Source organism: Lynx canadensis, chromosome F2 (assembly GCF_007474595.2).
Source record: "Lynx canadensis isolate LIC74 chromosome F2, mLynCan4.pri.v2, whole genome shotgun sequence".
Classification (NCBI taxonomy): Eukaryota; Metazoa; Chordata; class Mammalia; order Carnivora; family Felidae; genus Lynx; species Lynx canadensis.
In genome coordinates, this window is record NC_044320.2 from 64,734,258 (window position 1) to 64,750,148 (window position 15,891).

General features: G+C 36.9%; 1 protein-coding gene across 4 annotated transcripts in view; it reads right to left on the reverse strand.

Moving 5' to 3' along the window:
- Positions 1-6,204: 6,204 nt before the first annotated feature.
- PREX2 (phosphatidylinositol-3,4,5-trisphosphate dependent Rac exchange factor 2) overlaps positions 6,205-15,891 on the reverse strand; it is a 299,461-nt gene continuing 289,774 nt past the window's right edge. Inside the window, exons 39-41 of one of the 4 annotated variants that reach the window (XR_003966317.1) lie at positions 14,784-14,851; positions 8,433-9,425; positions 6,205-7,661 (exon numbers count right to left, since the gene is read on the reverse strand). Coding sequence is in view for 1 of the 4 variants with exons in the window: in XM_030304277.1 (XP_030160137.1) it covers positions 9,380-9,425; positions 14,784-14,851 (114 nt within the window). In the remaining 3 variants the exon portion in view is untranslated. Of the gene's footprint in view, positions 9,426-14,783; positions 14,852-15,891 lie in introns of all 4 variants that reach the window. The other 3 variants (XR_003966315.1, XR_003966316.1, XM_030304277.1) reach the window with 3 other exon arrangements.

Consider the following 15,891-nt stretch of genomic DNA (forward strand, 5'->3'; position numbering starts at 1 on the left):
GATTTTGGCTCAGGTCATGATCTCACGGTTTCTTTAGTTTGAGCCCCACATCAGGTTCTGTGTGCTGACCTCTCAGAGCCTGCTTGGAATTCTCTGTCTCCTTCTCTCTCTGCCCCTCCCCCACTAGCTCTTTCTCAAAAGGAAAAAAAAAAAAAAAAGAAAGCAATAGTACAGTTTAATAATTGGGTTATCAACCTGAATACTGTTAAATGGGAGAATGCTCCACCATCACAAAGATCACTCTTTGCCTTTGAATAACCACACACACTTCCTTCCTGTCCATTTGCCTCTAATCTGTTCTCTGGAATTTTCTATAATTTTTCCCTTTTAAGAATGCTATGTAAATGGAATCATACGGTATGAAACATTTTGCAACTATTTGCAGAGTTCTTTACATGTTCTAAGACACTGATTTGTCAGATATGTAGTTTGCAACTATTTTCTCCCAATCTGTAACCTGTTTTTTCACTGTCTTCACAGAGATCTTAAAATAGAAAAACACTTTGAATTTCGATAAGGTCTCATTTATCAACTTTTTCTTTTATGGATCATGTGTTTTGTGTCACGACCAAGAGCTCTATATAGACCTAGATCCTGAAAATTTTTTTTTATATTTTTCTCTAAAATCTTTGCAATTTTATGTTTATATTTAAATCTATGATCTTTTCTGAGTTAATTTTTGTCTGAGGCATAATATCGAGTTCAAGAATCATTTTTATGCCTCTGATGTCCAATTGTCCCAGCACCACTGGGTGAAAAGTCTATCCTTCTTCCATTGAATTGCTTTGGCAACTTTGTAAAAAATGTGAATCTATGATTATCTTGAAATAATTTGAATTAAAAACGCTTGTTTGGAGGTGATAAAAATGTTTTGGGATTAGACAGATGTGACAGCTACAAAGCACTGTGAATGTGCTAAATGCCAGTGAACTGTATACTTTATAATGGTTGATATGATGTTATGTGAATTTCACTTCAATTTTATTATTTTTTATTAAAATTTTTTTTAACATTTATTTATTATTATTGAGAGGCAGAGAGAGACAGAGCATGACCATGGGAGGGGCAGAGAGAGGGGGAGACCCAGAATCCAAAGCAGGCTCCAGCCTTTGAACTGTCAGCACAGAGCCCCATGTGGAGCTTGGACCCACAAACAGTGAGATACCTGAGCTGACTCAGACACTTAACCGACTGAGCCACCCAGGTGCCCCTCACTTCAGTTTTAAAAACTGGGGAAAACAAAGCTTATCCTAGCTTACTTTCCAACTATAATATTTTACACAATTCAAACAAGTTTTTCAAAGAGTATATAAAAGCCTCCTTTCATATAATCATTGAACGTATTTTCTCTGTGTTTGGTTAGTTTCGGGTCCCTCATTGCTAAAATTAGGGAACATCCTAATGTCTGAACTCTGAGGTAAACATTGTTAACAGTGAGTCAACATGTGGGCAGTTAGAGCGGCAGTAGTCTTTAGTGGACCTAATATTTCCTGGCAATCAATCCTTGCATGTCCTTACTCATTCTTTGACCATCTTTTATACCCTCACTTGTCTTTATCCTTCTGAACTAAGGTGACCTAAACCGAACACTCTTATTATATCATGTGGTGATCACTGCCTTTTTTCTCTGAGCTCACAGTCCTGGAATAACATATTTTATCACTTTTCTGGCAAGGAGTTCATATATCTCTCCTAAATAAAAGCAACATAGTGAGACAAGGGCAGAATGTCTACAAACTTGCTAAATTTCTAGACAGTCTTATGCTGAAACTTCCTCTCGTGTATCCTCTTTAATTAATAGTGAAGGGGTCCACATTTACATCAGGAAAATTCCTCATCCCAAGGAATCTTGGAGATGGTTTGGGTGTTCACATTATCAAGACCTACCTTCAAAAAACCAGTGAGATGTTTGTATTAATGCATTCAAATCATGTTCAAATGACTAATCAATGTCAGTCCATGAAACCCTACACTTAGCATATTTTAAAACATGTTTTGTGAAGAGAAAATTCATCTTTTACTTTCAAGTCATCTAACTCAAGACACCCTGGACACAGCCGTCGGAAATTACAAATTTAGTTCAGAAAACATGGCACACTGGAGCCAAGGATTAACATAATAGTGTCCTCTACTCCAACATCTGATCATATTACAGGGCTGACGTGGTTAGAACGGAGAAGACATTTGTAATCCTGTATGAAATAAGCTCTTCTTTGCCCCCTAATATCCCGAACATAGATCAATTGAAAGAGAAAAAAACTTTATATAACAACCTGCTTCTAATCCCAATCCACTGTTACTATTTATGTCAATATTTGTCCTTTCTTCCTTTAAGCCTTGATGGTACTCTGGGGCTACATTATCTCCTATTAATGTATTCACCTTTTTTCCTCTTCATGTTACCATGAAATTTCTAGAATAGTTTTACCATATCGCACTTTGCTGAATATATGTGTCCCAAGGAAATATCAACAAATCTTTTATGAAATATGTCCTACCCTCTAGTAAGTTTGGAAAACATAGCATTACACCTCTCTCCTCTAAAGTCATGATTAAAAGGTACATTAAAAGGTGAGAGAAATCCTATGATGAAAACGCCTGTTTAATTCTGTGTTTCTTAACCTTATTTTGACCACAAAATACTTTGTGTATGTCTCAATAGCATCTCTAGAACACCAATATCTGAAATGCTGTTCTAAAACAAATATAGGCTGTGCTTGCTGGTTCCATTTTCTTATGACTGTGTTAAGTTTTGCAAACTTGGGGAACACCAGCGATCTCCAAAAAAGGAAAATCTAGTTATTGATTTTTGTTTCCTTCAATGATTATTTTTTTTTTTTACTTTTCTGAAGTTACCTATGCAGTCAACAACATACATATTTTTCAAATTCCTCACTGGGATTCCATACACACACACACACACACACACACACACACATATATATATTTTATATAGGTTCCACACTCACCGTGGGGCCCAAACTCCCAACCCTGAGATCAAGAGTTCCATGTTTTACTGACTAAGCCAGCCAGGTGCCCCTGTAATTCTCTACCATTGTTATAAAATAGATATACCAAATTCTTTTAACTGTAGAATTTGGGAATTATATGCATTTGTAACACCCTCAGCAACTAGGACAGGGGCTTGTACATAGTATGTACTGAATAAATCTTGGAAGATTGGCTACTTAATTCTAGAAATAGCACAAGTCTTGTATCTCCATGAAGCCCTCCTATGCTGTGGCCCATATTAAACTTCTTTTCCTGTCCTCTTCTGGTAAATTACTGCCTCTATAACTTACGTTGGCTCGTATTTGTAGATTTGTTCATATGTGTATCAAGTTTCTCCTATGGAGCTTGTGAGCTCCTAAGGGGTAAAAATCTGTGTTTCCATGGATTTTTGTCTCCCAAACAGGTAAAAACATAATTCGTTTACTAAACTTAAACGGAAAGTAGCTAAAATGGTCATACTACATTTTACTTTATTATTGACACTAATAACACAATGCTACTATTCTAGTCTTCCACACAAAATTAGATGATATGAAATACATAAGACACTGGTCATTTTAACCATTCACAAAATATTGAATGATTGAAACTATGTTACATGTATCTTTTACAAAGGAAAAATTGACTCTTACAATAATACACTCAGGTGAAATATATCATTGCATTTTGGAGGTTATACAATGTTAAATATGAATATATTCAAAAGAATTACTGTTTATAGAACAAATTTGATATTTTACTATTTAAAACAGTAAAATACTTTACTATTTAAAATAATGAAATGTAAATTATATTCAAATACATAAAGCAACTATCAACTGAATACTTATAAAAATATTTTTTAAGCAAAAGCTATGATCTACTCATTTACTTGGCAGTTACAAAAATACATATTCATCTGAAACTCTAATAAATTTGCTTGCGGCATTAGATATTCAAATTTAAATGTATATTTTCTAAAGCATTTTACCAACTTAGTACTCTTGAATTCTTACAGTATATATACCTATAAGGTATTAGAATAGGTTTGAATTACAAATAATGTCATCTCACGTAAAAGACACAAGTGTCCGTTAACACAAAAGAGATAATGTGAAAGTTTTCAAACCAAACACATCCCACACACAAAAAAAGGCCCACTGGCTGTGCCTTATACAAAGTGAATTCTCAAACATATTTGTGGAATGAGTACACGGATGACATTTATTCTGTTATCTGCACTCGAAAGTATCCAAAGCTTTCTATTTCTGGTAGAAATATCATTTGAAAATTCAATAATATTATTCTTAACCAGCTACTTCTTCTGGATGGCAAAGTCAGGTAAATTGACTCCAGATCGAGTAGAAAACTACTGTCAGTGGTCAAAAGATGGCCTACCTGGCATGTTTCCTGTGTATTTCGACAAACCTGACGCCTATAGAACAAATATTCAATATATTGAACAACCCCGTATTTCATATCTTCATCCAAAACAAGACATGAGAATCTAAGTCACTTCTATAATGTATTATCATAAAAACAAAAAGCAAATATATATGTATATAAAAATGTATACAGAGATACAGGTATCTCTACATCTATCTTCGTAGACTTCAGATGTCTCTTCTCAGTGAGAGAAGCAGGCTATCCTGAGTGAAGTAGGCCAAGTGTCTATGGGACAACAGCTAGGGCATGCACAGGCTATACTTGTACAGTCTTCCATGCATGCAATGTGGCCATATGAATGCTGAGATCATTGTTAAAGGCAAAGGCTCAAAGTAGTAAAAAAAAATTTTTAAAGCAAAGACTAACTGTAATGACAATTACAGAATTGCAGCACCTAGGAAGACTGTGACCACTATATGTTAAAGGAATTAGCCTGGGCCCATTTTTGGCCCAGATTCCTCTCATGACTTTTCCCCACCTCTTTTGTCTCACGTAGGGTGATTTTTTTCTGAGGCTTATCATTAAAACCTCAAAACTCTGATAGAGTACAGAATATTTTTATTAATTGGAGTTTAGATTATTCGAAACTATTTCAAAAGCTTTTGCCTTTATACTTAAGCAGAACAACTGACTATTCATTCAGCAAATTCAACACAAACACAAGTATATACAAACACGTTAATGAATAACTAACACTGGCTTTGGGGAAGTATAATTTACTATGTTAATCCACTTAAAAATAAGTCTTTAAGAATCAAACACAGTTTCCAAAAATTCAGAAGCAATTTAGTCACATACCAAACATTAGTTTCAATATTAGTAAATACCACTAGTGAAAAAAATCTAAATATGTCCTTTAAAGTAAAATGTAAAGTAAAATGACTTAAAGTATTGATATCTATTTTAAACTTCAGTATTATTTTTTTTAATACAAGTGAGTAAAAATACGCCCTGTAATCTGTCTTAACTCATGCTACATGGGAAAAGATCTATATGAACTAATGAAGGAATACTTTAGTACTTTACATACAAATGCATTATTGTCAAATATATAGAGTAACTAACTCTCAACTAAAAGCTTCCATGTCACTAAATATTATTTTTTCTATAAAATGTATATGTTCAGAGGGTTGAAAATAGTTTCTTTTCTTTGTTTTTGGGTTTGTTTTTTTTTTACTGATTTTATTTTTTAAGTAATCTCTACACCCAACGTGGGTCTTGAACTCACAACCCTGAGATCAAGAGTCACATGTTCCACTGACTGAGCCAGCCAGGTGCCCCAAATAGTTTATTTTATTTTTTTTTATTTAGTTAATATGTCCCTCAGGATTTTGTTTTTAACTATTTATTTTCTTGGTTTTTATAGTTAGTACCAACACTAATTTCATCTCATTCTGAACTTAGTTAACTATCATAAAATTTAAATCAATAGAGTCAGAATGAGTATCATTGTAATCTCATATATATTATAGTGTCATAAGATATTAGCCTAATTTTAAATTAAACATTGTTACTACAAGAAGAGTGACCACTGAATGCATAGGGAAGCTAGGTCACTGGAAGAATATGATTTAAAGAGACAGAAAATAGGGGCACCTGGGTGGCTCAGTCAGTCAAGCATTTGACTTCGGCTCAGATCATGATCTCATGGTTTGGGATCGAGCCCCGCGTCAGCCTCTGCCCTGACAGCACAGAGACTGCTTGGGATTCTCTCTCCCTCTATCTCTGCCCCTCTCCTGATTGCTCTCTCTTTCACTTTCTCTCGAAACAAATAAATAAACCTTAAAAAAAAAAAAAGAGAGAGACAGAACATAGTGTGAGACTTCTATGATTAGAATATTAGTTCATAAAATAAAGCTTACCTCCTAAATTCAACTTTATATATCCAATAGAAGTAAAGCTAGTACAGGAATTCTTCTTTGTTTCTTTGTTTCTTGTTAAACAATAACGGAAATAGATGGAAAATTCTAGTCTCTTCAAATTGCTCATTCTGTTAACATTATATTAAGTTTTGTTATATTTTATATTAGATAACTTTATAAGATATCATGGAATATTTAAGATGTATTGACTATGGATTACTGGTTAGCAATTATTTTTGACTTAGATCCCACATTAAGAACCAAAATTTCTATGCATGACCTTCCCCTTTAGGTGAAGAGAAGCAAATGTCCAAACTCATAACTTGGAAGAACTGTTGGTAGGGCTTTAGCAACATTTCAAGGAGTTCTAGAGGAGTATGTGAGCATTTAGGTAAATTCATTCTAAAAACTCATGGCCAGTTAAGTGTCCAGTGTCATGTGGAGGCACATTATGATATTGAAAAATCATCTTTATCCATTCATTCATTGGACATTTTCTTTTTTACTGCTACCACTGTTTTGGAATCGTAGTCAAATTTTATATGGTATACTTTTCCAGAATTTCAAAACATACCTAAAATTGTTACCTTCAATTATGAGGAATCTATTTTTTCAGATTGCAACAGCACTGCGTTGCCTCAAAATGTGTATCCAGAATGGTAAAATGCCTAAGAAATCTTATGATTTTCACATATTAAAGACATTTTATATGTTTCCATTCATTTTTTACTCAATATAAAATGTATAACTTAATGGCAACACATGTCACAACTTTACTAACAAATAATGGGTAATATTACAACAGTTCTTACGTGAATATGGAGAAGCAGCGTAATGCATTAAGAAGGCAGACTTCCTGGATTTAAATCCTACTTTTGTCACTTGTCAGTCCTGTGGTCTTGGACGAGTCACTGGGCCCTTCTTTGCTTCAGTTCCTCAACTGTGAAATGGGGATGATGAAAAGACACCATCCCAGTCTTTGTAAGGATTAGTGAAACAATAACAACAAATAGGGATAAAGCACTTGGAGGTACCGCTTGGCACATAGTAACTACTTAAATGTTAGCTACGATTTTTATTGTAATAAAAAATGACAGGGACTGATGAGAATAGAAATCATTACTAACTTTGGAGCATTCAAGAAGTACCAAGCACTCTGAAGGTTGGTACACTTACACTACATTTAACCCTTAAAATATTAAGCACATCCTACTATATAGAGAATAGACCCTTAAAAATATGCTATTTTATACATACTATAATTGCAGATAATTTCCTCCATGAAACATAGCAAAGTATGACTGAAGTGTTGAAGTGACCCCTTCATCCTTCTAATGAGAAATAAGGCTTCTAGGATGGTGACTAGAAAACAGTAAAGACAATATGAAAAATACTTCTAGTTGATCAGTTTTGCTCACTCATTAGCCACAGTGAAAGTAATCAATTTTTCAGTACAGGAAAATCGCAAAATACTAATGTCATGGACCTTCAGGATCAGTTGATAATAATATCAAGAATGTTAAATCCCTGAAAGTTAAGATATACTTAATATAGGTATTTGTGTTAAGGTAATATCTTCATTAAATTCAAAGTGTTCAACGTTTCCTTTGAAAACTTTGAGTTTATCTCTTATTATATATAAGGACTTATTGCAAAAATTTTAAGTGCTTCTGTGCCAAAGAACAATTTTTATCAGCTTGACCAGTGTATGAATAACTGGTATATGTATAACACAGAATTTTTGTTATTCAATACACAACTGATGGCAGTGAAGATTTTTAATGATCATCTGAAAATCATTATCAAATTTCATAAATTAAAATGTAATAATCATCTGTATATACCTTAGTTATGAAAAGCATTTCACATACTAAATTAGTCCAAATCCATATACTCATCACAATCACAGGAAGGGCATTTTAACTGTTTTGAAAATTATAGATTCAAAATCAATATTACTGTATTCATTACACTAAAAAACAATATTATTTAATCAACATAGAAATGATAAAAATGACGTGTATTTTGGAATGAAAATAGAATACACCTTGTGCTTCCATACATTATCAAGGTCTCTAATAGTCCTTGTACAGTTCAACAAATAACGCTTTATTTTCACTGTTGTACACATACCTTGATAGAAAAATACTCAGCACGGTGTATTCTCTTCAGAGTCTCACATCTCATATGGAAGTCTTAATAAAAGTAAGAATTTTAGGTATCTTTCTAAGTTAAAATTTGACTTTTTAAATGGACTTAGATTTCCTCCTTTACCCCACTCTCCCCTCCTGTACCTCCCTGATCTCCACCCCTCTCCACCCCCTGGCCACCTGTGGCACAGCACCAGTACACGTGGCCCTAGGAAGCCATGCCATTTCAGAGACCAATGACAGCACCCACTTGCTGGAACTGTCCACGAGCACAAAGCAGTGCTTCCCACCACAAGCAGTGGGAAGAAAGTCTTGGTAGAAGCCTCATTCAGCTCTCTTCTCCGTTACTGAGAAATAAACCCGTAGGAAAAAGAGTCAAGCATGCTCTTCACCATTCACAAATCATACTTTCTCTGATGCAGGTAGGGGACCGAATGCCTACAATAACACCCCGTCTATGTGGTCTGTAACATTTCTGTATGATGATTTGAAAAGTGTGTCCATCTTTCTTCAGTGAAAGACTTCTTCAAGTGGAAATATCCATTATCACATGATTCCATTCAGAAAAGATGAAAACAAACACAATGAAATAATTCTAACTAATGGGAGAGGAGGCACAATGGTTCATTGTTTACCTGGTTTGTTTGTTTTTTTTCATAAATTCCAAGGACAAAATTTACCCTAAAAATGAATAGTTAGTGTCAATACATAGACAGATTAGTTTGTGAAGCTACAGATGGTCTGAGTGATCTCTCATCCATTTCCAGCACAAGTATCCACGTACAAGAAGAACATTGGTTATTTACTCCATGGGGAAGGAGCTAGAGAAAAAAATTTCATTTATTTATCTTGAATGAAGAATGTTTAGCCAGCATGTCTTTTGTCTAGTGTTCAGAAGCTTCTGCTTGCCTGGTTCCTTGGGGATTCTCCTCATTCTTCTCCAACAGGGGGAGGCGGCTCGCACAGCTTGTACAGCCTAGGAAAGGCAGGGAAGAGTGTGACAGCAGCCTGGCGTATTGCCATTACCTGAGATGTTTCTACTGGTACAAAAAATATATTGACAATAAGTTCCTGGTTCAGGAGCCATGATCATATTGCCTATTTTACTAAAAATTACTTATGAATTAGCAAACTCCAAAACTTCAGTTCTAGTTTCAGAAAACACCAATGTCTCTGTATAAGTGGAGACAACTACTGATTACACAATGTCATCTTTCCCACACCAGCTGTTTCTGCTCCAGTGCTGCCTGCCCTGACTGTTCACCTTGCTGGCAGCAAAACTGATTCTTTGAGTTCTAGGAGATGATACTATAGTGATAATTACCATCTTGTCTATCATGACTAATTTGTAGCAAAACAGCACCTTCTCATAGGGGTCCACTGGTTTCCTAACTAGTTTTTGAAATTTGTTTCATTCTGTACCATGTCTTGGGTGCAGTCAGTTACAAATAGGCTGATGTGGCAGAGTCCTGAGGCCTGAATCTCAAAGGCACAATTATCCGGTGTTTCCTTGGGAATATCTGCCCATCTCCGCCCACCGTTCCATTCATCTGCCAGCAGAATCAAGTGGAGATTCAAGCGGCTCAAGGAATCTACTTGAACTAGTGGAGATGCCAAGAAGGGCTCCCTCTTGACATCCCAGGTTTGGGTGTCTTGAGGCAAAGCTCGGGGGACTGAATTAGGATTGTACAAGCTCCAGAGCTCCACGTTCTCCAGAATATCCTAACTCCAGAACCAAATTAAGGGGAACATAATATCTGCCAAGACAGGGACACCTGGGGGGCTCAGTCGGTTCAGCCCCTGACTCTTGGTTTCGGCTCAGGTCATGATCTCACAGTTGGTGGGTTCCAGCCCCATGCCGGGATCTGCACTGACCTCACAGAGCCTGCTTGGACTTCTCTCCCTCCCTCTCTCTCTGCCTGTCTCCTTCTCTCTCTCTCTCTCTCTCTCTCTCTCTCTCTCTCTCTCTCTCTCTCAATATTTAAATAAAATAGCTACAAGACAGCCACAGTGACCAGACAGGGCACACCCATTATTAAAAGCACAGTCTGAGAGAAGATCAGCTGACTGAGGTGGCTAGATGTTAGACTACATATACTCACAGTCCTAATAGCTCCATGGCCATGCTGGCCCTACTTGAGAGCCTCATCCGTGATCTAAAAATATTAAGTACAGGGGCGCCTGGGTGGCTCAGTCGGTTAAGTGTCCAACTTCGGCTCAGGTCATAATCTCTCAGTTTGTGAGTTCGAGCCCTGCATTGGGCTCTGTGCTGACAGCTCAGAGCCTGGAGCCTACTTTGGATTCTGTGTCTCCCTCTCTCTCTCTGCTCCTCCCCTGGCAAGCTTGTGCGCACTCTCTCTCTCTGTCTCAAAGATAAACATTAAAAAAATTAAAAAAAAAAAAACCCTAAAATAATAACATTAAGTACAGGTTTCAACTTTGCTCCTTTTCAAAAGTACTCCAAACTCAGGGATAGGGGTAGCATGGTGATTCCCTTCTTATACAAATTAAATTGAACACAGTTTACAGGAGTTGTTGACAAACTTAGCAAATTATGTTTCCTTCTCCTTCAACATTTAATCCCATGCTAATTCTAAATCAAAGGGGAAAAGAATGACAAAGTTTGAATATTGAGTTAGAAACCTAGTTAACAACATAAACTTTCCCAGTCTGGAAACACACAGGAAAAAGTTACTGCCTTTGGAGATTATTCAAGTCTGAAAGGTGCTTAATGCTCTTCATGTAATCTCCATGGAAGAAAATGAATACTGAAATAAGGACATCTCACATCAGAAAAGCTTATTTCATCTTTCCCAGAGAAAAGAATACATTAAATTGAGCTGATATAGTTCAAAGCTGCCTTTGCAGTAAAAAACTACAGTTTTGCTTCAAAATGCATTCCCAGTACCGGAATAATGGAATGATCGGAAAGTTCTTTTCCTCTTTAATTTTGATCCTTTCATTTTCCTTACAGCACTGCCTAATGAAGGCAAAGGCAGTGGCCTTACTCAGGTAGAACACAAACAGTAAGCTGGGTAGCAAATGTCCTACCCCGTGAGATCTGGGCTGAGCCATCACATTCCATTACCTTGCACTGCACGTTTCCACATAATGGAACTAATGCCACTGTGTAGGCAAGTCTTTGAAATGTCTGCCTTGCAAATTGGCAAAAGGCTACTCCGTGTGATCACCTAATGAAATAATAGCTCTGGATACTGCAGAACTGGGCAGATTCAGCTTCTGTGAGGCTTCTTGGAAGTGACTCAGGGTTATTTGAGTTCAGACACATTTGTAATGGAAATCGTGGGGCTCTGGGAATTTAGAACAGGCAGATAGAGTTGGGAAGTAAAATGTAATAGTTAAGAGTTGGGCTTTTACCTTGCACTGAGGCATTTGTTTTTTTGTCAGCTAAATTGTTAGGTAACAGAAGGCCTTGGTTTGCCCAACACCTTGGGGCCCTTGTCATAGTTTCATTCCACCCATGCACACCAGTGCCCCTGCATGAAAAGGTTTGTTCCTGGCTCCACTTTCTTCTTTTCCTGTTTGGGCTCAGGCAGCCATCTTGGAGCTGGTATTTCCAGCCCAAATCCAAATCTGCTGAGAGTAAAACTTTGAAACTTCAACCTACAGATCATGCCCTTCATCCTTCTACATGGCAAAAGAGACATTTTCAAGGCTACAGTGTCAATAATAATCTGTCCCAAGGCAATTCTCCCTATCTTAAAGATGAGAAAACTGTCTCAGAGAAAATAAGTAATCTGACTAAATAAGGTCATCAAGCAGGAGCTGGGACTCAAAATCATGTTTTTCACGTGTAACCACTTCAGTATGCTGCTTCACAATTAAACAAATAAAATAAATCAAGCTATCGTAGCACAATAGTTCCCAGGTTTTGTGATCTAATAGAAAATAAGACCAGTGTACCTTTATATCTGAAAGGTAATACTTGGTTCATGATGAAGATAAGTTGGTTAATCTGAAGATCTAATGTATGAAAGTTAGGAGGAAGAACACCGTATTGCTCACAAAGCCATCTCCATTTGGGTGTCCCATTGATCCTTAGTCCCAATGTCACCAACATGAGCTCACCCTCCTTTCCCTACACGTGCTTATTTTTCTTAGTGACTGGAACCATTTGCCCATTGTCGTCCAACCCAAAGATTTGGTGTCATCCTAGAATATTCTTCTTCTAGCAAATTGTTCTTAAATTTGTTGTCTCTGGGACAGGAACCCTGGTGCCCAGCTGGGCGGGATCCCACCCCTCACACAGTGCTTCTTATATTCTACCTTTCCTTCCAGTTATGTTTTCTCATCTCATCTCTTTAACTGAAAGGTCCTTGAGGGATGGTTCTATTTCCATCTCATGTTTCTACCCTCCATGAAGCAGAGCAGGGTGCTTTGCATTTCTTAAGTCCTCAATAAATATTTATAGAGTGAGTGAAAGAATAAATAGGATTAAATTAAAAATTACTTTAGATTTCTCTTTGGGGATTATTATTCTCTTATAAAAATGTCAACTTTACAGCTGGCACATTTTATTGTGTTTCAGTTCAAGAGTTTTAAAACACAATACAATAAAGAAAAAAGTGAGTTCATCAGTTTCTTTTCTTGTATTCCGCTTGCGTATTGGTTTATTGATCAGGATGCTGAAGTCTTATCTTAACCCTTCTGTTTATTAGTGTTTATAAGCTCTAGCTATGAAGACCTTGCTAAACCATTATCTTGTTTTCTTATTGGAATTTTAACACTTCACTGGGTCCGTTATCACAATACACCACGTCGGCTCAAGGTGCCAGAGAGAGAATGCCTATGTGAAATGACTCCTTAGGAACAGTCTTTCTAACTTAATCAACTATGAAAGATAACATTAACAAGACTTGAGGATTAAATAAGTTAGGAGCCAGCACTAAAAATAAACACAATTAGAACATGAGTGCTCCATCCATTTTCAGGGGGAAAATATGTTTTCCCTTGTGAAAGTACTTCTACTGCCCACAGAGTTTTTTAGGATGAAATATAACTTCATAAATGCTGCTGTCATCATTCTCACTCTGGTAACTGCTTTGTAAATAGAAAACGAAAGTGTCTTGTCTGTGACAGTGCCTGGAGGAGTCTCCTTTTTGTTAAAATGCCAACGTATAAAAACAATCAAATGTAAAAGAGATTATTTAATTTTGCCCCGCTTCAAGATAGATGGCTGCTTACCTTATTGTCACCAGGGAAATGAAATTAACATTTCTTTGATGGCTGTCTCCATGTTCATTTATTCTAAAGGTGAATTAGAATCCTTTCTTTTTTTAAGTTAAAAAAAATTTAAATTTTTGACAGAGAGAGAACATGAGCAGGAAAGGGGCAGAGAGAGAGGAGGGAGGATCGGAAGCGGGCTCTGCACTGAGAGCAGTGAGCTCAATGCGGGGCTTGAACCCCTGAAGCAGGCTGCAGGCTCTGAGCTGTCAGCACAGAGCCCGACGTGGGGCTTGAACTCACGCACTATGAGATCATGACCTGAGCTGAAGTCAGACGCTCAACCAACTGAGCCACCCAGGTGCCCCTAGAGTCTTTTCTTGTTATGATATGTGAACTGTGAATATTTGATATGATCACAAACAAAAAGCTCATTCGTTCATTTGTTCATTCGCACGTTCTTGAAATCAGTTCAGATATTCAATGTCTACTGTACAGCACTATGATCAGCCAGGAATAAAATCAAAAAAACATATTCTCTGCCTCCAGAGAATCCACATTCAGGTTGGGTGAGGAGACATGGAACAATATATTGTAACACAGAGCTATAAAAGAGCTATAAAAGACCAATACACAAGATGCTAAGGGAGCACAAAGAGGAAGAAAACTCAGCCAAGACTTCAAAGAGAAGAGGGCATTGAGAAAAGGACACAAAGGGTTTTGTGGGTAAGTAGGAGCTTTCCATACAGACACAGATGGGAAAAGCAATCATGCCAGAGGGAACAGCATGTCAGGCAGAGAAAAATAAATGAAAATGGCATTTTGGTAGTTCGGTACACTTGGGTTACAAATATTAGTAGTACCTGTGTGGACTTTTGTCTTTGAATTCATGACGGAACTTGGAAAACAGAATAATGTCAAGACTTCTACCTGCTACCTCTAAGTTTGCTTCCCTTAAAATTTCATTGAATTCAGAGACCACTTATGACTAGTCACATTTAGCCACAGAGTGTTTACGAGGCCGATTTCCATGATTATATTCAGTACTTCACTAGGCATGTACTGTGGCCGGTGCATTAGATGTAAGTGACACTGCCTTGGAAGTGGCAGTAAGCCCTTTGGGAAAGAGCAGACCTGGAGAGTCACTTACCTGGGAGCAGACTGTGGGGTTCTGTCTCTGATTCCCAAATTCTTTGCTGTGTTCTGAACTCTTGCTCCCTGAGAGAAGTAGGGAAAATCATTTTTAGCTCTACATTGTATTAGTAATTATTTAGCATACCATGAACATTTGAGTGTAGAATATTTATTCCAACAATGTATATAACATCAAGAGAGATGAGGTGAAGCAGAAGAGAAAAATTATCATCTGAGCATTTTCAAAACTAATGCTTTAAGTATCAAAATATGCTGACATATTTTTCCAAAGGGTTGATATTTATTTCAATAGCTACCTAAATCATTCAAAATAAACTTAAATCACAGCTTCTTGTTCACTATCTCATCTATGTCTTTATTCCTAGAAGCAAGCAACACTTTAGATGTTGAAAATAAGAAACGAGAAGGCTACAAATATGTGCCGTGTCCTCACTTTTGTGGAACAGAAAATCACAGTTCTATCGCACTCACAAACCTGTTTTATCCTTAGCTGAATAATCAGCTATTTTAAAGTTCATAGTATTTATCAAGAAAATATTTTCTTAAATAGTTCTAAAGCAATTCTGGACAAGGCATGTGCGTGTGGATCTCTGAAATGTAAGAATTCTGCCCCAAACTTTCTGGTACAAAGGCAATGCACTTTAGCAATGAAAAAGTCTTCACAACTTGTCAAGTTCATGAATGAAGCTATAATCATTGTTCAGTTCCTAATGGGAATTAGTTACTACATAGAACTAAACACCAGGGTTTGGGGCTCAGAACAGTTGAAGGAGAGTGGTTTTAAAGAAACTCTAGGGCATCTCAGTGGCTTGGTTAAGTTTCTGACTGGTTTCAGCTCAGGTCACGATCTCACGGTTTGGGAGGTTGAGCCCCGTGTTGAGCTCTGTGTTGATGGTGCAGAGCCTGCTTGGGATTCTCTGCCTCTCTCTGCCCCTCCCCTGTTTGTGCTCTCTCTCTCGAAATAAATAAACAAACTTAAAAAATAAAATAAAGAAATACAAAATCTCTGAAACTCTCTTTCTTGCTACCAAATTCTGAACTATGGGAAGGGAAGGGAAGAAAGAAAAGGAGAAAAGGAAGAAAGGAAAACAAAAGAATATATC